The 26,421-nt window shown below is 43.7% G+C and overlaps 1 protein-coding gene across 1 annotated transcript in view; it reads left to right on the top strand.

The window, feature by feature from the left end:
* The window catches only part of MAP2K5 (mitogen-activated protein kinase kinase 5), a 330,503-nt gene that overhangs the window by 194,099 nt on the left and 109,983 nt on the right, over nucleotides 1–26,421 (top strand). Inside the window, exons 12-15 of the mRNA XM_077469109.1 lie at nucleotides 1,432–1,493; nucleotides 10,273–10,321; nucleotides 14,521–14,594; nucleotides 21,377–21,427. Coding sequence (XP_077325235.1) covers nucleotides 1,432–1,493; nucleotides 10,273–10,321; nucleotides 14,521–14,594; nucleotides 21,377–21,427 — 236 coding nt within the window. The remainder of the gene's footprint in view (nucleotides 1–1,431; nucleotides 1,494–10,272; nucleotides 10,322–14,520; nucleotides 14,595–21,376; nucleotides 21,428–26,421) is intronic.

The raw sequence follows: 26,421 nt of genomic DNA, 5'->3' as shown, positions 1-26,421 counted from the left end.
GAGAAGGACATCAATTTTGTTTGGGTGCAATGTCGTACGTCCGTGGACTAGCGACGCAGTGCCGAATCGCAAAAAATGTCCTGGTCATTCAGCAGCCAAATCTTCCGGGGCTGAAGTGGTTAAATTGGGGGCGTCAATAATTTTGCCCTGTCCGTTTTTGGAGTTTTGCGTGGAATGTGTCAGCTTTTGGCTTTTTATTTTCTCCACTTTTTTTTTTTTTTGTCATACCAATACAAAAAAAAGAAATATAAACATGAGAATGCCTAAACGTTTGTAATTGCGGCAATTTTCTGGGCGAAGTGGCACATTATCTGCCAGAAATGAATGCAGTGGTGCCAATATTTTTGGCCATGACTGTATGTGGGTGCCAACATCTCAGTTATATACATACCTGTTATGCCGCGTACACACGATCGGAATTCCGGCCAGATGAGAGCTTTTCATTGGAAAATGCGACCGTGTGTACGCTCCATCGGAACTTTAGCTGCCTGAATTTCCGCCCGCCAAAAATTGATAGCATGTTCTCAATTTTCCCGACGGAGAAACTTTCTATTGGTAATTCCGATCGTGTGTACGCAATTCCGACACGCCAAAATTCACGCATCGCTCAGATTCAACTACGAGACAGCAGAAGCTATTGGCTACTGGCTATTGAACTTCCTTTTTCTAGTCCCGTCGTACGTGTTGTACGTCACCGCGTTCTAAACGATCGGAATTTGGTGTAACCACGTCTAGGCAAGACAGCTTGAGCCGAAAAACCATCAGAGCTTTTTCCACCGAGAATTCCGATCGTGTGGACGGGGCATTACAATGCAAGACATAGCTAAGAGATCATGCAAAGTTAAGGCTAAACCATAACCTTGTTCCAAACTGGAGCTAATGGTATCCTTACACACAGGAATCACTTAAAGAGGTGTTCCCCTGAAGAAAAAAATACTACAAATACTGCAGCTGCTGACTTTTAATAATCGGACACTTACCTGTCCCAGGGTCCAGCAATGCGGGGGGAATGAAGGCCCCGCTCGTGCCCCCCTCCTCTCGGCGGCGCCGGCATTGCAACTGTGGGCACCCGGCTGTGGCTTCACAGGCGGGCACCCACTGCGCATGCGCGAGCGGCGCTGTGATTGGCCGCGCAGTCATCTGGGACCTGTCGCGTGTCCCAGATGACTGACAGGAGGGAGGGGGTGGAGCTGAGCCCTTCTTGGGCCGAGGGGAACTGACGTCAGGTGCCCGGGCACTAAAGGAGGCAGATTACGAGGGACCCCCTAGCAACAGGCATTTAGAGGTGAGTTACATTTTTTTTTTTCAAATGTTTTTTTTTTTATTTATTTTTTAGTAATTTTAAGCATTTTTTTTTTTTTGTTTGGTGTGTGGAACACCACTTTAATAAAATGTCACTCCAGTATATTTGGTTTCTCTTTCACAACACAGGAGGATCCTTGGATGTGTACAGGAAGATTCCAGAGCAGGTTTTGGGAAGGATTTCAGTTGCTGTAAGTATCTCTAATAATCTCTGTAATAGGATTACAGTCCCGCCGCCTCTTGCACATCCATGGCTCTGCAGTATAGTAAATGTGGAGGAGACTATTGTGATGCGAAGTAAAATATTTTTTACTTGCTCGAAATCCTTAAAAAATGATATTGTGTTAAAAAAGTGATTCATTTCAAATAAAATTGCAATAATTACCTAATCGATTTGTGAAATGGCATTTTAATGTTGATAATTATTTTGTACTTGTCACCATTCTCAATTGCCCCCCCCCCCCCCACACATTATAATTAGGGATGTACCCATACCATTTTATTTTTTTACGAGTACCGAAACCTTCTTTTTAGTACTCACCGATACAAATTACCAATACCTACCGCAACTGTTTTGTTTTCACTTCAGCTCTCCGCAATGGTACAAAGTAGGGCTGTTACTGATTAAAATTTTCGTGTTCGGTTAATCGATTATTTTTTTTTTTTTTTAAACGACTAATTTCGATTAATTATAACGCACATACAGATCCAACTACTTTTAGCTGATCTCCTTGCATTGCAACTCTGCATTAGTCAGTGGTAAATGTGGTATACACTATATACAATCACCCAACACTAGTTAGTTTCCACAATCCATGACTTAACTTCACAGTGCACACAAATACGTTTTAAACTCAAACTCTAGCACTGACGTAAGTCATTTTTTTTTTTTTCCCACAATCCCTCCACCTCCGGTCTAACTAATCACTCTCACCTTATGGCATGGACCCCTGTGCAAACAGCTGGTCATGCAAGCGGGTATCAAAAGGGTTAACACGGACCATAAACTTCTCTCACGTCTCCTTAGATCTCAGCAAGGACGTCGGGTCATGGGTAGAAAGAAAAGATCTCAGTGCTCACCGCTTAAGTATCAGATTTAATTTTTGTGTTCAAACACAAACTACTCACATAAAGATGATAAAAACACAGCATGTAAAGCCGACAATCGTGTTAGTTCCATAGGGCAGCAGTGGGTGACGTCATGCGTAGCTCCTCCCCTGTATGCGTTACGTTCAATCAGATCTTCAATGTCACTGGACTCCTCCCCCCTTCCCTTTGTTAGCAGATGGAGGCACTTGGGAAAGGGGGGAGGAGTCCGTGACATCGATGTCTGTGATGTCACCGGAACTCCCTGAAGACCCGGAAGCCGGCAGAGAGGTGAGTACCGATCAAAAGAATTTTGATCGATCAAAAAAATGAATCGATTAATCAAGGAATTAATCTTTAATTTCCACAACCCTAGTACAAAGCATTGAAAAGTTATTTACAAATGAAGTAAATAGATTTTTTTTTTTTAATTTTGCGCTTTTTCAATGTGAAATGTGTAAATTTATGTTAATATATATGTGTAAAAATATTTACTAACAAAGCAAACAAAAAAAAGTTTTAATTGTTTATTGTTTATAAAATAGACATGAACAAAACAAAAAGGAGGAAAATAATTAAATGGAGGGAAATGGGGCTGATTAGATTAAATTAAGGGTTTATAAGGGGTTATCAGAGGAACGTGATCTTCGGTTCTTTGATCTGCAGATGTAGAAACAGAAAGATTCAAAAAAGAAACAATGTTTCTTTTTAGTTTAGTGTTTCGGCAGCTGAGCAATGTTGTTAATAAACATTGCCGGCTGCTTCTTTTTTTCTTTGGCAGCTCCAATTACCAGACTTCTTTAACACTTCAGCTGTCAACACGGGAGACCCCACTGACAGCTCAAAGAACTGTGCCTGAAAGTATCGGTTTCAGGTATCTGTTCATTTGCACGAGTACCGATATTTGTGCAAATACTCGGTATCAGCGCAACCCTAATTATAATGTTGAGTATATCAAGCCCAAAACCATTTTTTGTTGGTACAGTCTTGACGGGTACCTTTTTTTCCCCACTAGGTAGATTAAAGGAGAAGTACAACCAAAGCTTGTTTGGCTGTACTTCTCCCGAAATATAAAAGTTAGCAGCCACAGTACTGTATTTGTTGCTGCTGGCTTTTAAGAACATATGAAGGTCCTTTTTAAAGGCGTTCGAAAGGCTAAAGTTTTTTTTTACTTTCTCTGCAATAAGGGAAAATACCTTTTACGTGCAGCTCCCCAGCCCCCACTAAATACAGTGCCTTGAAAAAGTATTTACGGTATAGCCTTTGAAATTTTCCACATTTTGTCATATTACAACCAAAAACGTATTTTATTTGGATTTTATGTGATAGACCAACACAAAGTGGCACATAATTGTGAAGGGGAATGATAAATAGTTTTGCAAAAATTGTGGGGGGGCATTTGTATTCAGCCCTCTTTACTCTGATACCCCCAACTAAAGTCTAGTGGAACCAATTGTCTTCAGAAGTCACCTAATTATTAAATAGAGTCCACCAGTGTGTAATTTAATCTCAGTATAAATACATCTGTTCTGTGAAGCCCTCAGAGGTTTGTTAGAGAACCTTAATGAACAAACAGCACCATGAAGGCCAAGGAACACACCAGACAGGTCAGGGATAAAGTTGTGGAGAAGTATAAAGCAGGGTTGGGTTATACAAAAAATATCCCAAGCTTTTAACATCTCATGGAGCTCTGTTCAATCCATCATCCGAATACAGAAAGTATGGTACAACTGCAAACCTACCAAGACATGGCCGCCCACCTAAACTGACCGGGCCGGGCAAGGAGAGCATACATCAGAGAAGCAGCCAAGAGGTCCATGGTAACTCTGGAGGAGCTGCAGAGATCCACAGCTCAGGGGGGAGAATCTGTCCAGAATCTAGTCGTGCTCTCCACAAATCTGTCCTTTATGGAAGAGTGACAAGAAGAAAGACATTGGTGAAAGAAAGTCATAAGAAGTCCTGTTTGCAGTTTGCGAGAAGCCATGTGGGGGACACAGCAAACATGTGGAAGAAGGTGATCTGGTCAGATGAATCCAAAATTCAACTTTTTGCCCTAAAAGCAAAATGTTTTGTGTGGCAGAAAACTAACACTGCACATCACCCTGAACACACCATCCCCACCGTGAAACATGGTGGTGGCAGCTTCATGTTGTGGGGATGCTTTTCTTCAGCAGGGACAGGGAAGCTGGTCAGAGTTGATGGAAAGATGGATGGAGCCAAATACAGGGCACTCTTAGAAGAAAACCTATTAGAGTCTGCAAAAGACTTGAGACCGGGGCGGAGGTTCACCTTCCAGCAGGACAACGACCCGAAACATACAGCCAGAGCTACAATGGAATGGTTTGCAAAGAAGAAGAATGGGCAGAAATGTCCTCTCTAGATGTGCAAAGATGGTAGAGACATCCCCAAAAAGACTTGCAGCTGTAATTGCAGGGAAAGGGGGTTCTACAAAGTATTGACTCCGGGGGACTGAATACAAATGCCCCCCACATTTTTCTCATATACCATTGATCATTTTCCTTCCACTTCACAATTATTTGCCACTTTGTTTTGGTCTATCACATAAAATCCCAATAAAATACATTTACGTTTTTGGTTGTAACGTGACAACATGTGGAAAATTTCAAACGGTGTGAATACTTTTTCAAGGCACTGTACCTGAGCCTGACTTCGATCCAGCGTTGTACCCGAGAACAGCGGCATTGCGCTATCTCACCCTCCTCACTAGACTCCCTCACCAGTACCCACATAGCAAGCAGCTTGCTTTGGGGGCACTCAGAAGGCAGGAGGAGCCAGGAGCCTCAACAGGGAACTCCAGAAGAGGAGGATCGGGGCTTCTCTGTGCAAAACCATTACAGCATTACACAGAGCAGGTAAGTATAACACATTTGTTAAAAAAAGAAAAAAAAAAGAAAAAAAACCTTTACACACACAGGTGACCTGCGTTTTCCCACACTGGATCAATGCAAATCCCTACCATATAGAAAACAATTGTCATCTACAGTATGTACCCTGTTCACCCTGCAATACAACTGGAAGGTGTGGTGAGGTGCAATAAAATTCAGAAATGTAGCATTTTACTGTAGCGTGCTGGAAGGTACTAAGGGGTAAATGATACAAATTCTACTCACAAACCCAATGGGAATGATTGCAAAAATAAAATCCATAAACCAGCTTTCAAACATGTTTTGGGGACCAAAACTTCCTATGCCTATCGCAGGTATAGAGTTGGTAAAAAAGGGGGAGGGGTATGCCAGTATATCAAGAATAATGTACAAGTTAATGTGAGGGATGACATCACCAAGAGGGCTAGGGAGGAGGTGGAATCCTTATGGGTAGAGCTCCAAATGGATGAAGCTAAGGGGGAAATAATACTGGGAGTATGCTAAAGGCCCCCTAACCTGAGGGAGGAGTGGGAGACGGACCTCCTATCACAATTTGGATTAGCAGCAAGGGTGGGAAGTGTCATCATAATGGGAGATTTTTATTATCCAGACATAGACCGGGCGGAGGGAACCATGCATTCGTCCAAGGCTCGCCAGTTCCTAAGTGTCTTGCAGGACAATTTCATGGGTCAGATGTCAAATGCACCAACTAGAAACAAAGCGTTACTAGACCTACTGATTGCCAACAATACAGACCTGATCACGGATGTGGAAATAAGGGGCAGTTTAGAAAATGGCAATCACGGGTCAATTGGCTTCAGTATAAATCACACAAATAGGAAAAATACTAGAAAAATATAAAGACGCTGAATTTCAAAACTTCTCTAAACTATGAACCTTACTAGAAGGCATAAATTGGGATAAAATCTTAGAACAAAGAACACGGAGGAGAGATGGGTTTGCTTTAAGAGCATATTAAATAAGGGCATTAGCCAGTGCATCCCATTGGAAAATAAATTTAAAAGAGCGAACAAAAGTCCTGGATGGCTTAACTCCAATGTAAAAATGCATATAAAAGCAAAGGAGAAGGCCTTCAAGAAATACAAGGCTGAGGGATCATCATGAGCATTCAGACTTTACAAAGAATACAACAAGAAATGTAATATAGAACATGAAAGACACATAGTGGAGGAAAGAAAAAAAATCCCAAGAAAATCTTTAAGTATATAAACAGTAAAAGAGGGAGGGCAGACCATATTGGCCCCATAAAGAATGAGGAAGGGAATCTGGTTACAAAGGATGGAGAGGTGGCAGAGGCATTGAATTTATTTTTCTTCAGTCTTCACGAGGGAATCGGGGCGGGGGGGGGGGGGCTTCAGTAACAAAAACTGCAGTGTTTATCCTCATGACACATCACAGGAAGCACCCTCATGGCTAACAGGGTACAGAATTATAAATAGACTTGGAAAACTTAACATTAATAAGTCACCGGGACCAGATGGCATGCACCCGAGTCCTTAGGGAACTCAGTCAATTAATTGCCAGACCATTGTTTGTATTTTTTACTGACAGTTTACTGACTAGAATGGTACCAGCTGATTGGAGAAAAGCCAATGTAGCATCAATATTTAAAAAAGGGCCCAAAATACATCCCTGGGAATTACAGAGTTAGCCTAACAGCAATAGTATACAAGCTCTTTGAGGGGATGATAAGGGACTATATACAAGATTTAGGTAATGAAAACGGTTTCATTATCAGTAATCGGCATGGATTCATGAAGAATCATTCTTGCCAAACCAATCTACTAACCTTCTATGAGGAGGTGAGTTGCCATCTATGGATAAAGGTAGACCCCTGTATCATACCATGTTCTTTTTTTCAATAAAGACCAACTTTGTTGTTAAAAAAAAAAAAAAGATAAAGGAAGGCCCGTAGATGTGGTGTATCTAGTTAAAGGAAGGCCCGTAGTAGACGTGGTGTATTTAGATAAAGGAAGGCCCGTAGACGTGGTGTATCTGGATAAAGGAAGGCCCGTAGATGTGGTGTATCTGGATAAAGGAAGGCCCGTAGATGTGGTGTATCTGGAAAAAGGAAGGCCCGTAGATGTGGTGTATCTGGATAAAGGAAGGCCCGTAGATGTGGTGTATCTGGATAAAGGAAGGCCCGTAGATGTGGTGTATCTGGAAAAAGGAAGGCCCGTAGACGTGGTGTATCTGGATAAAGGAAGGCCCGTAGACGTGGTGTATCTGGATAAAGGAAGGCCCATAGACGTGGTGTATCTGGATTTTGCAAAAGCATTTAACACAGTTCCCCATAAATGTTTACTGTACAAAATAAGGTCCGTTGGCATGGACCATAGGGTGAGTACATGGATTGAAAACTGGCTACAAGGGCGAGTTCAGAGGGTGGTGATAAATGGGGAGTACTCGGAATGGTCAGGGGTGGGTGGTGGGGTACTCCAGGGTTCTGTGCTGGGACCAATCCTATTTAATTTGTTCATAAATGACCTGGAGGATGGGCATGGGCTAAACAGTTCAAATTCTGTATTTGCGGACGACACTAAGCTAAGCAAAGCAATAACCTCTCCACAGGATGTGGAATTATTGCCAGACGATCTGAACAAATTAACGGGGTGGGCAAATACATGGCAAATGAGGTTTAATGTAGAAAAATGTAATACAATGCATTTGTGTGGCAAAAATATGAATGCCATGTACTCATTAGGGGCAGGGCCATCTTTAAGGCAGGGCAAAAGGGGCAGCTGCCCTGGGCCCTTTCATTGTTGTGGGGACCAGAGCAGCTGCCTCATACTTACCAACTATGCCAGTTTAAATTCCCTTGTCCCTTGAAATTTTAGTCCTTTGCTGTGTCCCGATATCTCAGTGTGAAGTGCTGGTGCTAATGCTGCCCAGCTCTGCGCTATTGTTGTGTACAGATGACTCCTGCAGACCCTGTGTTTACATGTAAATAACCAGCATTCATATGTAAATAGCAGCAGCATTACTGAGTAAATAGCTGCGGCCGGGAGGATTGATATGTAAATAGAAGGTGGCATTCATATGTACATCATGCTCCCCTGCAGTGAGGAGATGATGTCTTGTAACCTCTAGCAACCAATCAGTGAGCAGTATAATTGTACAGTAATCTCTAGCAACAAATTAACAAGCAGAAATCATTTTCTGTAACCTCTAGCAACCAATCAGTGAGCAGTATAATTGTACAGTAATCTCTAGCAACAAATTAACAAGCAGAAATCATTTTCTGTAACCTCTAGCAACTAATCAGTGAGCCGTAATGTGTTCTGTAACCTCTAGCAACCAGTCATTAAGCAGTAATGATATGCTGTAACTGCTGGCAACCAGTCACAATTGCTGCCTAATCTGATACAGTAAACTGATTTTAAGTCTAGGTGCTATTTATTGTATGTCTCAGAGTAGGTGGAGAGTCAAATTGCAATGGGGGGTCCCCAAGAAAATTTTTTCCCAGGGTCCAATCAATATTAAAGATGGCCCTGATTAGGGGGAGAACCTCTGGGGGGATCTAGGATGGAAAAGGACCTGGGGGTCCTAGTAGATGATGGGCTCAGCAATGCCAAGTTGCTGCTAACAAAGCAAACAGAATATTGGCATTAAAAAGGGGATCAACTCCAGAGATAAAACGCTAATTCTCCCCTCTACAAGACTCTGGTCCGGCCGCACCTGGAGTATACTGTCCAGTTCTGGGCACCAGTCCTCAGGAAGGATGTACTGGAAATGGAGCGACTACAAAGAAGGGCAACAAAGCTAATAAAGGGTCTGGAGGATATTAGTTATGAGGAAAGGTTGTGAGCTCTGAACTTATTCTCTCTGGAGAAGAGACGCCTGAGAGGGGATATGATTTCAATATACAAATACCGGACTGGTGACCCCACAATAGGGAGAAAACTTTTTCGCAGAAGGGAGTTTAAAAAGACTCGCGGCCACTCATTAAAATTAGAATAAAAGAGGTTTAACCTTAAACTACGTAGAGGCTTCTTTACTGTAAGAGCAGCAAGGATGTGGAATTCCCTTCCACAGGTGGTGGTCTCAGCGGGGGGGGGGGGGGGGGGGCGTCAATAGTTTAAAAAAACTATTAGATAATCACCTGAACGACCACAACATACAGGGATATACAATGTAATACTGACATATAATCACACACATAGGTTGGACTTGTGTCTTTTTTTAACCTCACCTACTATGTAACTTTATGTAAGGGGTGTTGTCCCCCGAAAAACACGTCAGCTACTACCACCGTCATTTGGACCTATGAGGTTCGAGGGCTGGCTTCTGGATTTTATGTAAGCCCTTGTACACACGGTCGGACATTCCGACAGAAGATGTCCGATGGGACCGTGTTGTCGAATAATCCGACCGTGTGTGGGCTTCATCTGACTTTTTCCGTCGGAATGTCCAACCAACAAAGTTTGAGAGCTGGATATAAAAATTTTCCGACAACATGATCCGATCGGACTTTGCCCGATCGTTTGTAGAGAATTCCGATCGGACAAAGTTCCACGCATGCTCAGATCAAATTCCTACACCAAAGCTATTGGCTACTAGCCTGAACGTAGTCCCGTTGTAACTAAATAACGTCATCACGTTACGAACGATCAAATTTTCCGGCAACTTTGTCCGACCGCGTGTATGCAACACCAGTTTCGGACAAAATCCGTCGGACAAAATCCGACGGATTTTGTTGTCGGAATATCCGAGCGTGTGTACAAGTGCTTACTCTATCATTCCTATTGGGTTTGTGAGTACAATTTGTATCTTTCATCCTTTAATAAAAGTGCTGTAGATAATGCACTAGGTGTTTGTGCCCTTTTGTTTTTTGTTGTTTTCTATCATTTATTAATTCCATTTGTTTTTTAGTGCAGAAAAATTCTGCTGAATTTTACGGCGCACCTATGCTGCAAGGTTGAACTGCTAAGGATCAAGTCACTGATAATGGTAATGACTAGTCTTTTTCTGTTCACAGGTACTTAAAGGGCTAACTTATCTCTGGAGTTTAAAGATTTTACACAGAGGTGAGACACTCTTGCGCATGCACATTTACATTTTTTTTGTAATGATATCAGAAGCATAGAAACCCATAGACCCGTTTGTTGATGAGACACTTGCAACCCTGTGCATACATTCCCATTGATGTCTGTAGGGACACAGCGGATGCACGGACACAGCCGTTGTGTCCCAGTATGGCATTCGTGTGGGTGTGTGTCCTCGAGCTCGCCCTGTGTGCGTTCAGGGACAGGCACCCTCACCTACATGGATGTCCTATTGGGGTACAGCAGCTGTGTCCATGCAGCTGCTGTGTTCTAACCTAATAGACATCAGTGGGACTGCGGGCGTAGCACAGAGCCATTTGACACCTTTCCCCCAGCCTGGTAGAGGGACTGAGGAAGAATAAATATACGGGCAATAAACTGGTTAGAGGACTGAAATCAAAGGGAGGTTGTAAACAAAACTTATTCCAGAGGGCCAAATCCTGACATGGTGTTCCACCAGGGTTGCCCACTGACCTGGGTGTTGATAACACACGTGCATCCCCATGCAGGCAGTCCCAATGATGTCTGTTGGGACTTAGCCACTGTGTCCCAATATGACGTGGGTCTGTGTCCTCGAACTCTCCCTGTGTACATTCAGGGACAGGCACCCTCACCCACATGGATGTCATATTGGGGCACAGCAGCTGTGTCCATGCAGCTACTGTGTCCTCACCTAAAAGACATCACTGGGACTGCGGATGAAATGTACTTGGATTGCACAAAGCCATTTGACACCTTTCCCCATATTAGCCTGGTACAAGGACTGAGAAAGAATAAGCATATGGCCAATAAACTGGTTAGAGTACCAAAATCAAAGGGTGGTTGTAAATTCTATTTATTCCAAAGGTCCAAATTCCGTTATGGCATTCCACCAGGGTTGCCCATAGACCTGGGTGTTGATAACACACATGCATCCCCATGCAGGCAGTCCCACATATTATGCTCCACTGTAGGTATCCGTGGAAAGAATGGCACCTCATCGTTGGTGTTAGTGAAAAGAATAGTGCCCCATCATTGGTGTCGGTGGAAGGAATAGTGCCCCATCATTGGTGTCAGTGGAAGTAATAGTGCCCCATCATTGGTGTCAGTGGAAGGAATAGTGCCCCATCATTGGTGTCAGTGGAAGGAATAGTGCCCCATCATTGGTGTCAGTGGAAGTAATAGTGCCCCATCATTGGTGTCAGTGGGAGGAATAGTGCCCCATCATTGGTGTCAGTGGAAGGAATAGTGCCCCATCATTTGTTTCAGTGGAAGGAATAGTGCCCCATCATTGGTGTCAGTGGAAGGAATAGTGCCCCATCATTGGTGTCAGTGGAAGTAATAGTGCCCCATCATTGCTGTCAGTGGGAGGAATAGTGCCCCATCATTGGTGTCAGTGGAAGGAATAGAGCCCCATCATTTGTTTCAGTGGAAGGAATAGTGCCCCATCATTGGTGTCAGTGGAAGGAATAGTGCCCCATCATTGGTGTCAGTGGAAGTAATAGTTCCCCATCATTGGTGTCAGTGGGAGGAATAGTACCCCATCATTGGTTTCAGCGGGAGGAATAGTGCCCCATCATTGGTGTTATTTGCAGGAACAGTGCCCCATTGTTAGTGTCGGTGGTAAGTATTATGCTCCACTGTAGGTATCAGTGGAAGGAATGGCGCCTCATCGTTGGTGTCAGTGGAAGGAATAGTGCCTTGTATCAGTGGAAGGAACAGTACACTAAGGGCTGGAGAAAGCCAAGGTAAGGGCCACAGTTTGGAAACCAATGCTCTAGAGGAACTCCTAAAATAATTTTCAGGTCTCAGAGAACCCCTACTAATAAATATACGGGCAATAAACTGGTTAGAGGACTGAAATCAAAGAGTGGTTATAAACTAAACCTATTCCAGAGGGCAAAATCCTGACATGGTGTTCCACCAGGGTTGCCCGTTGACCTGAATGTTGATAACACACGTGCATCCCCATGCAGACAGTCACAATGATGTCTGTTGGGACTTAGCCACTGTGTCCCAATATGACGTGGGTCTGTGTCCTCGAACTCTCCCTGTGTACATTCAGGGACAGGCACCCTCACCCACATGGATGTCCTATTGGGGCACAGCAGCTGTGTCCATGCAGCGACTGTGTCCTCACCTAAAAGACATCCCTGGGACAGCGGGTGAAATGTACTTGGATTGCACAAAGCCATTTGACACCTTTCCCCATAATAGCCTGGTACAAGGACTGAGAATAAATTTATGGGCAATAAACTGGTTAGAGGACCAAAATCAAAGGGTGGTTGTAAATTAAACTTATTCCAAAGGGCCAAATTCCGCCATGGCATTCCACCAGGGTTGCCCATAGAACTGGGTGTTGATAACACACATGCATCCCCATGCAGGAAGGCCCAATGTTCTCTATTGGGACACAGCGGATGCACAGACGTAACCACTGTGTCCCAATATGACATCTGTGTGAGTATGGGTGTGTGCCCTTCGAACTTGCCCTGTGGGCTTTCAGAGAGAGGCATCCTCACCCACATGAGTGTCATGTTGGGACACAATGGCTGTGTCCCTGCAGCTACTGTGTCCCAATAGACATCAATGGGACTGCGGATATAATTGTATTTGGATTACACAAAGCCATTTGAGACCTTTCCCCATAATAGCCTGGTACAAGGACTGAGGGAGAACACATTTATGGGCAATAAACTAGTTGGAGGACCGAAAATTAAAGGGTTATAAATGAAGCCTATTCCAAAAGCCAACATTTTCCCATGCCATTCTGCCAGGGTATTCCTTTTCAATTGTATAAATGAGCTGGTAGATTGAATATGGAGCCAACCAAGGACAGGATAGAAACATATTACAGGAGAATACAGGTAAAGTAGCATCTTGGGTGGATAACTGGCAGATTAAATGTATTTATTTTTAAATGTAAGCTTATTTGTTTAGACCAGCCTTTCTCAATCTTTTTACCTCAGAGGAACCCTTGAAATAATTTTCAGGTCTCAGTAAACCACTGGTAAGATTAGTCCAAAGTGGGTCATTGGTGTCAGTGGGAGGAATAGTGCCCCATCATTGGTGTCAGTGGAAGGAATAATGCCCCATCATTGGTGTCAGTGGAAGGAATAATGCCCCATCATTTATGTTATTTGCAGGAACAGTGCCCCATTGTTAGTGTTGGTGGTAAGTATTATGCTCCACTGTAGGTATCAGTGAAAGGAATGGCGCCTCATCATTGGTATCAGTGGGAGGAATAGTGTCCCATCATTGGTGTCAGTGGAAGGAATAGCGCTCCATCATTGGTGTCAGTAGGAGGAATAGCGCTCCATCATTGGTGTCAGTGGAAGGAATAGTGCCCCATCATTGGTGTCAGTGGAAGGAATAGTGCTCCATCATTGGTGTCAGTGGAAGGAATAGTGCCCCATCATTGGTATCAGTAGTAGGAACAGTGCCCCATCATTGGTATCAGTAGGAGGAATAGTGCCCCATCATTGGTATCAGTAGGAGGAATAGTGCCCCATCATTGATGTCAGTGGAAGGAATAGTGCCCCATCACTGGTGTCATTAGTAAGAATAATGCCCCATCTTTGGTGTTATTTTCAGGAACAGTGCCCCATTGTTGGTGTCGGTGGTAGGTATTATGCTCCACTGTAGGTATCAGTGGAAGGAATAGTGCCTCATCATTGGTGTCAGTGGAAGGAATAGTGCCTCATCATTGGTGTCAGTGGAAGGAATAGTGCCCCATCACTGGTGTCAGTGGTAAGAATAATACCCCATCATTGGTGTTATTTGTAGGAACAGTGTCCCATTGTTGGTGTCGGTGGTAGGTCTTATGCTCCACTGTAGGTGTCAGTGGAAGGAATAGTGCCTTGTATCAGTGGAAGGAACAGTACACTAAGGGCTGGATAAAGCCAAGGTAAGGGCCACAGTTTGGAAACCACTGCTCTAGAGGAACTCCTAAAATAATTTTCAGGTCTCAGGGAACCCCGACTAAAACGTATTCATCGTTGGTAATTGCCATTATACTGCTGGCATTGCCAAGTGGCATGGGATCCGGCACTAAGCAGGGGCCATCAGATAGGAGGTCAACCAGCCACTGCTGAAGGAACTCTAAGCGCCCTCTGGAGAAGCCCCTCGTGTTCCCCGGAACCCAACCCGAGAATGGCTCTTCTAACGGATCACAACTTCTAATAATTTTTTCTTTATTGTAGATGTTAAGCCTTCTAATATGCTGGTGAACACCCGTGGAGGGGTGAAGCTGTGTGATTTTGGTGTTAGCATACAAGTAAGTATGGCTGATCGCTTACGTGGTGGGTAACGTTCCAAACCTTCACATCCTTGTTGTCCCTCTATGGTTTGGTGACGGCACATTGTTACCAAAACTGCATAGAAATGGCTCGGCTGTCACTTGATCACTCCAAAAGCATGAATCACCGGACAGTACAGGTCCCTCCAGCGTCCGAGGGGTTAAAACCCGAGTACCAGATGATGCGGTAATTGCTAATGGGATTGCGGCCTCATTAATATGCATTCTGGGGAGTTTGGAGAAGATCGGTTCTGTCCACACAAAGGAACGAGGTGGGGGGGGAGGGGGAGGGGAGGGCTTCCAGGGGAGACTGTTATCAAAAATAATAATAATTAATAAAAATGAATGTTGAGCAAAACAAAGACTTGCGAAGTCTGGGCAAGACCCTCCCCCCCAAATTGTAATTAATTTCCATCTCTATGCTTCCCCGGAGATCACCAATCAGGTTGACCCCTGACCTTCCTGTCATGTCACTTTGAATAGGCTCCTTCTCTGGATAGAGGCTGCAAGGCTCAGGGGGCCACTAGCTATTCTATTTGGGCCCCACCTGCTGCACTGCCAGACTCACTCATACAGGCTGTCGTATTGTGTCTTTAGCGGTGTCTGTCTTCTCTAGCGAGCCGTGTATGTCAGTCAGGGTCTTCAGGAAATCGTGACTCTTCTCTGACTACCAAGACCGTCTGTGATGGGGGGGGGGGGGGAGGGGTTTGATTATTAGACCTAAAGCTGTGTGATGACTTGGGTTGTCTTCATATTATATGGGGCTATTTTTTTTGCATTCCTACCATCCCACGTCTTACTTTACAACAGGTCACCCTCATACTTTACACTTTTGTGCGTAATCCGGCCTAGGAAAATATCGGCGTTTCGATTTTTGTAGCACCTTGACCGTGTCATCTCTGCAGGTCCCAATTTTGCATGAGCAGTTGGATTATTTTATGCCTTCAGTGAGAAGATCTCATAGAAGTCTATAGCCGCGTACACACGGTCGGAGAATCCGTCGGAATGAGTCTTATCGGACCGTGTCCTCAGATAATCCGACTGTGTGTGGTATGCATCGGACTGATTCCGTCCCAATCTCCGTCCGACCCAATTTTCCAACATGTTGGAAAGATTTCCCGACCAACTGGTTCGATCGGACATACTCCGATCATGTGTAGAGAATTTTGATCGGACCAAGTGCCACGCATGCTCAGATCAAATTCCTACATCAAAGCTATTGGCTACTAGCCTGAATGTAGTCCCATCGTAACGAAATTACGTCATCACGTTCTGAACGATCAGATTTTTCGACCGTGTGTATGCAACAGTTTCGGACACAATCCGTCAGACTAAATCTGACGGACAAAATCCAACGGATTTGGTTGGCAGAATCACCGACCGTGTGTACGTGGGCTTAGAGTGTGCGCCTCCCTGGGCAGCACAGACCTGTAGGGGCAGGGGTCTCTGAACTTCCTAAAAATCTAAGGGCCAGTTTACTGTCCTTCAGAGTTTTGAGGGGGCCTTACTGTTGCCAGTGTGAGTAGAAAATGACCTGGCATCAATGGGAGTAAACCATGCCCCATCATTGGTGTCAGTGGGAGGAATAGTGCCCCATCATTGGTGTCAGTGGGAGGAATAGTGCCCCATCATTGGTATCAGTGGCAGGAATAGTGCCCCGTCATTGGTGTCAGTGGGAGGAATAGTGCCCCATCATTGGTGTCAGTGGGAGGAATAGTGCCCATCGTTGGTATCAGTGGGGAGGAATAGTGCCCCATCATTGGTATCAGTGGGAGGAATAGTGCCCCATCATTGATGTCAGTGGGAGGAATAGTGCCCCATCATTGGTGTCAGTGGGAGGAATAGTGCCCCATCATTGGTGTCAGTGGGAGGAATAGTGCCCCATCATTGGTGTCAGTGGGAGGAATAGTGCCCCATCGTTGGTATCAGTGGGAGGAATAGTGCCCCATCGTTGGTATCAGTGGGAGGAATAGTGCCCCATCGTTGGTATCAGTGGGAGGAATAGTGCCCCATCATTGGTATCAGTGGGGAGGAATAGTGCCCCATCATTGGTATCAGTGGGAGGAATAGTGCCCTATCATTGGTATCAGTGGGAGGAATAGTGCCCCATCATTGGTATCAATGGGAAGAATAGTGCCCCATCGTTGGTGTCAGTGGGAGGACTAGTGCCCCATTGCTTGTGTCAGTGGGCGAAATAGTGACCCATTGTTGGTGTCAGTGGGTGGAATAGATCCCCATTGATGGCGTTAGTTTGAGGAATAGTGCCCCATCATTGGTATGAATGGGAAAAAAAAGTGCCCCATTGTTGATGTCACCACCAAGAAATATGGCCCTTTGTTGGTGTAAGTGGAGGGAATAGCGTCTTGAATGAGTGAGAGAAAAAGTACCCCAGGGGCAGGATAAAGGAAAGCGAAGGGCTGCATCAGGAGAAATTGTGCCCCATTATTGGCATTCGTGGGTGGAATTGTGCCCCATTATTGGCATTAGTGGGAGGATTAGTTCCCCATTATTGGTATTAGTGGGAGGAATTGTGCCCCGTTATTGGTGTCAGTGGAAGGATTAGTGCCCCATCATTGGTGTCAGTGGGAGGAATTGTGCCCCGTCATTGGTGTCAGAGGGAGGAATTGTGCCCCGTTATTGGTGTCAGTGGAAGGATTAGTGCCCCATCATTGGTGTCAGTGGGAGGAATAGTGCCCCATCATTGGTGTGAGTGGGAGGAATAGTGCCCCATCATTGGTGTCAGTGGGAGGAATAGTGCCCCATCATTGATGTCAGTGGGAGGAATAGTGCCCCATCATTGGTGTCAGTGGGAGGAATAGTGCCCCATCATTGGTGTGAGTGGGAGGAATAGTGACCCATCATTGGTATCAGTAGGAGGAATAGTGCCCCATCATTGGTGTCAGTGGGAAAAATAGTGCCCCATTATTAGCATTAGTGGGGCGAATAGTGCCCCATCATTGGTGTCAGTGGGAAAAATAGTGCCCCATTATTAGCATTAGTGGGGCGAATAGTGCCCCATCATTGGTATCAGTGGCAGGAATAGTGCCCCATCATTGGTATTAGTGGGGAGGAATAGTGCCCCATCATTAGTATCAGTGGGAGGAATAGTGCCCCATCATTAGTATCAGTGGCAGGAATAGTGCCCCATCATTGGTATCAGTGGGAGGAATAGCGCCCCATCATTGGTGTCAGTTTGAAAAATAGTGCCCCATTATTAGCATTAGTGGGGCGAATAGTGCCCCATCATTGGTATCAGTGGGAGGAATAGTGCCCCATCATTAGTATCAGTGGGAGGAATAGTGCCCCATCATTGGCATTAGAGGAAGAAATAGTGCCCCATTGCTATGGAGGAATAGTGCCCTGTTAGTGTCAGTGGAAGTAATTAAGCCCCACTGTTGGTGTCAGTGGGAGGTATAGTGCCCCAAGGAATCCAATACTGTACACAATATAGAAGTGTATACAGGGGCATCTCATAAAATTAGAATATCATCAAAAAGTTAATTTATTTCAGTAATTCTAATCAAAAAGTGAAACTCATTTATTATATATAGATGTGTTACACACAGAGTGATATATTTTAAGCATTTCTTTCTTTTAATGTTGATGGTTACGGCTTACACCGAGCGACACCCCAAAATTCTGTATCTCAGAAAATTACGATATTACATAAGACCAATAATAAAAAAAGATATTTTCAATGCAGAAGTGTTGTATTGGTGAGAAGTCTGTCCATGTACAGTATAGGATGTGCTCAGTACTTGGTCGGGGCTCCTTTTGCATGAATTACGGCATCAATGCGGCGTGGCACTGGGGGCACTGCGGCACTGGGGGGCTACAGATCATTGAGGGGACCATGAATGCCAACATGTACTGTGACATACTGAAGCAGAGCCTGAGGACTCCAGTGGCAACCTGTGAAGCTCTGGTGAACTCCATGCCCAAGAGGGTTAAGGCAGTGCTGGAATATAATGGTGGCCACACAAAATATTGACAATTTGGGCCCAATTTGGACATTTTCACTTAGGGGTGTACTGACTTTTTTTGCCAGCGGTTTAGACATTAATGGCTGTGTGTTGAGTTATTTTGAGGGGACAGGAAATTTACACTGTTATACAAGCTGTACACTCACTACTTTACATTGTAGACAAGTCTCATTTCTTCAGTGTTGTCACATGAAAAGATAGAAGAAAAGATTTACAAAAATGTGAGGGGTGTACTTACTTTTGTGAGATACTGTATTAGTATATACAATTTTAACACTTTTTTCGATGTATAATGTCTCGTACACATGACCGACGTTGGACAATACGATCGTGTGTTAGCTAATCCGATCGTTTTTCACATAAAAAAATCAGACGGACCTAGAAATAGAACATGTTTCAAATCTGTTTGACGGACTCAATTCCTTTCGGGAAAACCGTTCCTCTGTGTGCTGGTCCAACGGAGCAAATACGACGTAAGGGAAGCTATTGGCTACTAGCTATTGAACTTCCTTTTTTAGTCCCGTCTTACGCCATCACGTTCAAAATGAACGGACTTTCGAACAGACTTAGTCCATTCGGAAGGTCCGTCGGAACTCCGCCGATAGTCCGTTGGGAAGACCGTCGGACCTAGTCTGCTAGAAAGTCCGGTCGTGTGTACGCGGCATAACAAATATTTAAAAGTTATTAAAACCATATGCACAAGTTGGCCGATCCAAAGTTATTCATATGGCCTTGAGATCCGCTTTAAAGGGTCGACAAGTTTCGCGCGAAACCCCGCTTCCTCAGGACCTCGGATCTCAGTACATGGATACTGTAACAATAACAGTGCAGCAAAATGCATAGACCCTTTAACCACTGGAGATCCGCGCTATAGCCGAATGACGGCTACAGCGCGGACCTGCTTTGCCGGGACTACGTCTATTGACGTCGTCCCGTGCACGAGCGGCCTGCGCGCCCCCTGAGCCCTCTGTGATCGGAGCAAGGGGTTGATCCCGACCCCTTACCACGTGATCAGCTGTCAGCCAATGACAGTTGAGCATGTGACACAACGGAGCCGGTAATCGGCTATTTTTCCTCCGCTGACAGCGCGAGGAGAAAAAAAAAGCTGACTTCAGTCCCGATCACGGCCAGCTCATCAGTGCCCACCTGCCCTCTGCCAGTGCCACCTAAATATTAAAAAAAGTGCCACCCATCAGTGCCCACAGTGCCACCCATCAGTGCCCACAGTGCCACCTATCAGTGGCCCACAATCTGCCTCAACAGTGCTGCACCTCAGTGCCACATATCCGTGCCCATCAGTGTCATCTACCAGTGCCCATCAGTGACGCCCAGCAGTGCCACCTATCAGTGCCCATCAGTCCCATCTATCAGTGGTACCTATCAGTGCCCATTAGTGCCACCCATCCGTGCCACCTATCAGTGCCACCCATCAGTGCCATCTTATCTGTGCCCATCTTTGCCCATCAATACTGCCTTATCTGTGCCGATCGGTGCCACCTTATCTGTGCCTATTAGTGCCTCCTTAACTGTGCCTATCAGTGCCCACCAGTGCAGCCTATCAGTGCCCACCAGTGCAGCCTATCAGTGCCCACCAGTGCCGCCTCATCAGCGCATTTCAATGAAGGAGAAAAATGACCTGTTTGCAAAATTTTATAACAAACTATGAAACATGATTTTGTTTTTCTATTTATTTTGCATCTTTTTTTTGTTTGTTTAGCAAAAAATAAAACTCCCAGCTGTAATTAAATACCACCAAAAGAAATCTCTATTTGTGGGGAAAAAATGATAAAAATTTAATTTGGGTACAGCGTTGCATGACCGCGCAATTGTCATTCAAAGTGCAACAGCGCTGAAAGCTGAAAATTGGTCTGGGACTGAGGGGGGGGGGTTTAAGTGCCCAGTAAGCAAGTGGTTAAAGCAGTTCTCACGACCATATGAATGATAACTTCGAGTGGCTAACTTATGGTTTTAATAACTTTTTTTTAATGTTTGTTACACGTCAAATAAAGCATTACAATTTTATATACTAGTATATCGTCTGCTTATATATTTAAAAAAATTGTAATATTATTTATATTTATATTTTGGGAGGTATATATATATATATATATATATATATATATATATATATATATATATATATATATATATATAATATATATAATATTATATTATATATATATATATATATATATATATATATATATATATATATATATATATATTTATATAGTTAATTTTGTCTTGTAGTTTGTTATATTTATAAAAAAAATTAACACCCTTCATTGCTAACTATATATATATATATAATGTTTTTGGGGGTTCTAATCTTTTTTTCAGCTTATTTTTACATTTATGTGAGAAGTATCGGAATAGGCCCGGGCAAGCAAGTAGATAATCCAGGACTGCCTCTGTGTTTACTGCTCGCAAAATCACTATAGGAATGTTTTCTTACTGTAACCTATTTATTCCCGAATCTTGGCTAGAAAACGGATCGTATTTAAACATTAGGTGGCTGGCTAGTCTGAAGAAAGCTTTGTCACCGATAACACTTGCTTTGTTTATAAGGGGAAGCGAGAAGTGTAATCATCTTCTGTTTAATGCCTGCAGATAAAAGCACTCTATATATTTTTTATTTTGTCTTTTATATCATCACTATTCTATTATCTTTTTGTTTTGATGGGTGGATTAAATGAGAAATAATTGCCCGTTTAATGCTGTTGTCATTTTAACACCCTTGTTTCTTTTTTTTTTATTTTTCTTTCTTTTTTTTTTTAGCTAGTGAATTCAATTGCCAAGACCTACGTGGGTACAAATGCTTATATGGCGGTGAGTTTTGAGATCGTGGGTCTTTTCCCGTGTGCTTTGCTTGTATCATATGACTGTATATTGATTAGTTGCATAAGAAACAAGTGCCTTTTGTATGTAAACTTGTCAAAGTTCTGAAAAATTGATGATTCCCATGTGGTGGCGAAAAAAAAAAATTACATAAGCTTAGGTTATCTTCAGAGGAACGGAGAGATATAGGATGCCAAATTTAGATGCAAAATTCTTCATTTCCAGTTAACAATATGCTTGAGATTTTCATCTCCCTGAGCCTCTATGCGTAGCCTCATTTGACCTATAGCGGGTCTTTTTGGGCAGCCTCATTGACCCACATACAGGCTCAAGAGAGGGGAGGTCAGGCTCATCTTTATGGAACGTTCGAGATTTCCATATTCGTTTTGACCTGTTGCTTTCACTGAAGGTGGCCCCCTGCTTAGTAAGTCGGTCATCATATATTCATTTTGCGACTGGGTTTACCTTAAAGTAGTAAACCTCTGAAATGAAAAGCGAACACAGCATATCCTTTTATAGTGTACACTAGCCCTAATCCAAAGCACCAAGTGCCTTCTTCTCTCTGCAGTGTGCAGAAGTCGCTTGTGACAAGTAATGCCGACACCACAGAATCACGAGGGACGGCCTCACTCCCCCTCCAGCAACTCAGAGGTCAATTGACAGCCAAGCTGAGCATGTTTCCCTATGAGGCTTTGTAGAGGAAGGGGGGTGTGTCCTTTCTCTCCGCTCAGGTTCCAGATTACGCTCAGCTGTACTCTTTTGCCCCGTACACACGGAAAATGTTGGATGGGAGCTTGTTTGTCGGAATTACCGACCGCGTGTAGGCTCCATCGGACATTTTCCAACGGAAATTTCCGTCACACAAAATTTGAGATTTGGATCTCAAATTTTCCGACAACAAAATCTGTTGTCGTAAATTCCCATCGTGTGTACACAATTCCGACGCACAAAGTTCCACGCATCGGATATTTCCGTCACACAAAATTTGAGATTTGGATCTCAAATTTTCCGACAACAAAATCCATTGTCGTAAATTCCGATCGCGTGTCCCCAATTCCAACGCACAAAGTTCCACGCATCGGAAATTTCCGTCACACAAAATTTGAGATTTGGATCTCAAATTTTCCGACAACAAAATCCATTGTCGTAAATTCCGATCGCGTGTCCCCAATTCCAACGCACAAAGTTCCACGCATCGGAAATTTCCTTCACACAAAATTTGAGATTTGGATCTCAAATTTTCCGACAACAAAATCCGTTGTCGTAAATTCCGATCGCATGTCCCCAATTCCAACGCACAAAGTTCCACGCATCGGAAATTTCCGTCACACAAAATTTGAGATTTGGATCTCAAATTTTCCGACAACAAAATCCGTTGTCCTAAATTCCGATCGCGTGTCCCCAATTCCGACGCACAAAGTTCCACGCATCGGAACTTTCCGTCACACAAAATTTGAGATCCGGATATCAAATTTTCCAACAACAAAATCCTTTGTCGTAAATTCCGATCGCGTGTACACAATTACGACGCACAAAGTTCCACCCATGCTCAGACTCAAGATGAAGAGCCGCATTGGCTATTGAACTTCATTTTTCTCGGCTCTTTGTACGTGTTGTACATCACCGCGTTCTTGATGTTCGGAATTTCCGACAAGATTTGTTTGACCACGTGTATGCAAGTTTAAGCCAACATCCGTTGGAAAAAATCCACGGATTTTGTTGTCGGAAAATCCTATCGTGTGTACAGGGCATTTCTTTTCTGCAGTATGTGACATCAGATCGAGGTGCATTCCAACCGTTGGACTTGTCTCTTTTTTTTCTTTTTACAACTGACAGTTTTACTAATACAGCTATCACTATACTCCCAGCACTCTGATAGGAGAGACAATGTTCTCGTAAAGTAGCACCTCTCTATGCCCCTCCCCTCTGCTGCCTATTCACAGAAAGCTTTGTATTTTGTAAATGAGTTCACATAATACAAAGCACTCTGTGACTGGGCAGAAGAAAGGGAAGGGACAGGCAGAGTGTCTGCGCATGACTCTGCAGCTTCAGGGGCAGAGACCAGCAGCTCCAGCGTCGGAGCACTAGAAGTATAGCAATAGCTTTACTCCCAGTGCTCCAATAAAATTGTAAATGAAAGAGATGTCCGCAAGCTGGCATGCACCTTGTTTGACTTTACCTCTAGTAATTCAGAGCAGTTTAGAAGGTGGCTGAACTTCTGTAGTTCAGCTTTAGTCTACCTCAATCCATTCTATGTAATAAAAAAAACCTCTGCACGCAGCCCCCCCTCCATTTGCATCTTTTGTTTACAGAAATTATCAATTTATTGTAACACCTTCATCTGCCATAGACAGCAACCGTCTCTCTTATGTACACCGAAACCAAATAAGTAAAATAAGTATTGAACACGTTCCCAATTTTCTAGTTAAATCTATTACTAAAGGTGCTATTGACCACATTTCTGTAACAACCCATGCAATCCATACATACAAAGACACCAGAAATTAGGTTATGGGTTATAAAAATGGAATGGCACAGGGACAAAGTATTGAACATATGAAGAAAGGGAAGTGCAAAAAGGCATGGAAAGCCAAAACACCAGCTGAAATATATCAGTAATTAGAAAGCAATCCTGCAAATTAGTATCAGCTGGTTCAGTCTCAACTGATGGCCTATAAAAAGGAGGTGTCTCATTACCAAGGTGTCACACAAGAAACATCTCATGATGGGTAAAAGCAAAGAGCTCTCTCTAGACCTTCGCAACCTCATTGTTGCAAAACACCCTGACGGCATTGGTTATAGAAGGATTTCTAAACTTCTGAATGCCCCAGTGAGCACTGTTGGGGCCATAATCTGGAAGTGGAAAGAACATCATTTCACCATAAACCATCTATGACCAGGTGCTCCTCACAAGATTTCTGACAGAGAAGTGAAAAGAATGATCAGAAGAGTTGTCCAAGAGCCAAGGACCACTTGTGGAGAGCTTCAGAAAGGAATTAGCAGGTACAATTGTTTCAAATAAAACAATAAGTAATTCTCTCACCCGCCATGGCCTGTAAGCACACTGCACGCAAGACGCCATTGCTGAAGAAAAAGCATGTTGAAGCTCGGTTAAAGTTTGCTGCACAACATTTAGACAGGCCTGTGAAATACTGGGAGAATGCAGTCTAATCAGATGAGACCAAAATTGAACTCTTTGGATGCCATAATACACACCTTGTTTGGAGGTCACATGGCACATCACCCCAAAAACACCCCCCCATACCAACAGTGAGGTTTGGAGGTGAGAACATCATGGTTTGGGGCGGGTGGTACTGGCAAACGTCATGTCATTAAAAGAAGGCTGAATGGAAAAATGTACCAAGACATTCTTGATAAAAAATCTGCTGCCATCTAGCAGGATGATGAAGATAAAATGAGGGGCGGACATTTCAGCAAGACAATGATACCAAACCAAGGAAACTCTCCATTGGTTTTAAAGAAAGAAAATAAAGCTGCTAGAATGGATCAGCCAATCACCTAACTTGAATCCAATAGAAAACCTATGGAAAGAACTAAAGATCAGAGTTCATAGAAGAGGCCCACAGAGCCTTCAAGATTTGAAGACTGTGTGGAAGAACGGGCCGAAATCACACCTGAGCAGCGCATGCGACTCGTTTCTCCATGCAGGAGGCGTCTTGAAGCCGCCATCACCAACAAAGGATTTTGTACCAAGTATTAAATACATTCCAGTTAGCGTGTTCAATCATTTTTCCCCATGTCTCTCCATTTTATTACGCATAACTTCATTTCTGTACGTATTTTTTTTTTTATGTCTTTGTAGGTATGGATTGCATGGATTGTTACCAACATGCGGTGAAAATTCCATGTCAATAGCACCTTTAGAAATATATTTACCCAGAAAAATGGTGATGTGTTCAATACTTATTTTACCCGCTGTACACAATATAGGTCATATAGGCAAAAGAGTTATATATACGCTCTCCTTGCTTCATGTGTTTTTTGTAGGCTTCTATGCACCCATGCCAACACCATTCATTCCACCAGTAATGCCCAGGCAATCTCGTGTAGCAGACACCTGTAGCCCTTGAGGGGTTAAATATTACTTAGCTCACATGGATATTTAGTTGGACAGTAATTAAATTGAGGGTCCTTTTGATGGCATGAAGGCAGATCCCAGGTGTGCATTAAACGGATTGGCACTTGAAAGGGAATCCATCTGCTAATTGGAATGCCGGATTAGATCCAGGAGGAAAGACATCTCTATTCCATATTTATCTCGCCGCCTCCATTGAAAATATATCCCCTTTTTTTAACCCCGTCGTCCACTCCGTGCCGAAGAATGCAAAGCCTGCCGTTGAGAAGTACTCGGTCTATAGCAGGCAAGAGGGAGCAACGCATTTAGAAGTTGTGACTCTTATTTACTGTTCTATCTTCTCACAAGCGCTGACCTGGATATGCACACAGAAGACACTCAGCTGGCACTAATTTCTGAGTTTGTTTTCTTGTTGGGAGGCCCCGGGGTTATGTGCCTGCGAGGAGAAGTGTGAAGCAGCCAGGTGCATTAAGAGCATACTGAGAAGCTATGTCAAGGGAGCTCTCCTACCTTTTGTCTTACGTTCTCCTGACCTTGGCACAATAAAAATAAATTCATATCGTGAACTCAAACCTTAGAAGCAAACAAAATAACTCCTAGTCTGCACTGTAGGGTAGCTTTAGTCCACCAAATATATAATTAAGTAGCCATGTTCAGGTCTGGCATATACACCAATCATAACTTCATGGCCACTGGCAGGTTAGGTAGCCATGTTCAAGTCTGGCATATACACCGATCATAACTTCATGGCCACTGGTAGGTTAGGTAGCCATGTTCAAGTCTGGCATATACACCGATCATAACTTCATGGTCACTGGTAGGTTAGGTAGGCATGTTCAAGTCTGGCATATACACCGATCATAACTTCATGGCCACTGGCAGGTTAGGT

This window comes from Lithobates pipiens, unplaced genomic scaffold, assembly GCF_037356315.1.
Source record: "Lithobates pipiens isolate NorthernLeopardFrog02 unplaced genomic scaffold, aLitPip1_a1.2 Scaffold_8, whole genome shotgun sequence".
NCBI lineage: Eukaryota > Metazoa > Chordata > Amphibia > Anura > Ranidae > Lithobates > Lithobates pipiens.
The sequence above is the reverse complement of the archived record's forward strand: the minus strand, read 5'-3'. Positions and strand labels throughout refer to the sequence as shown.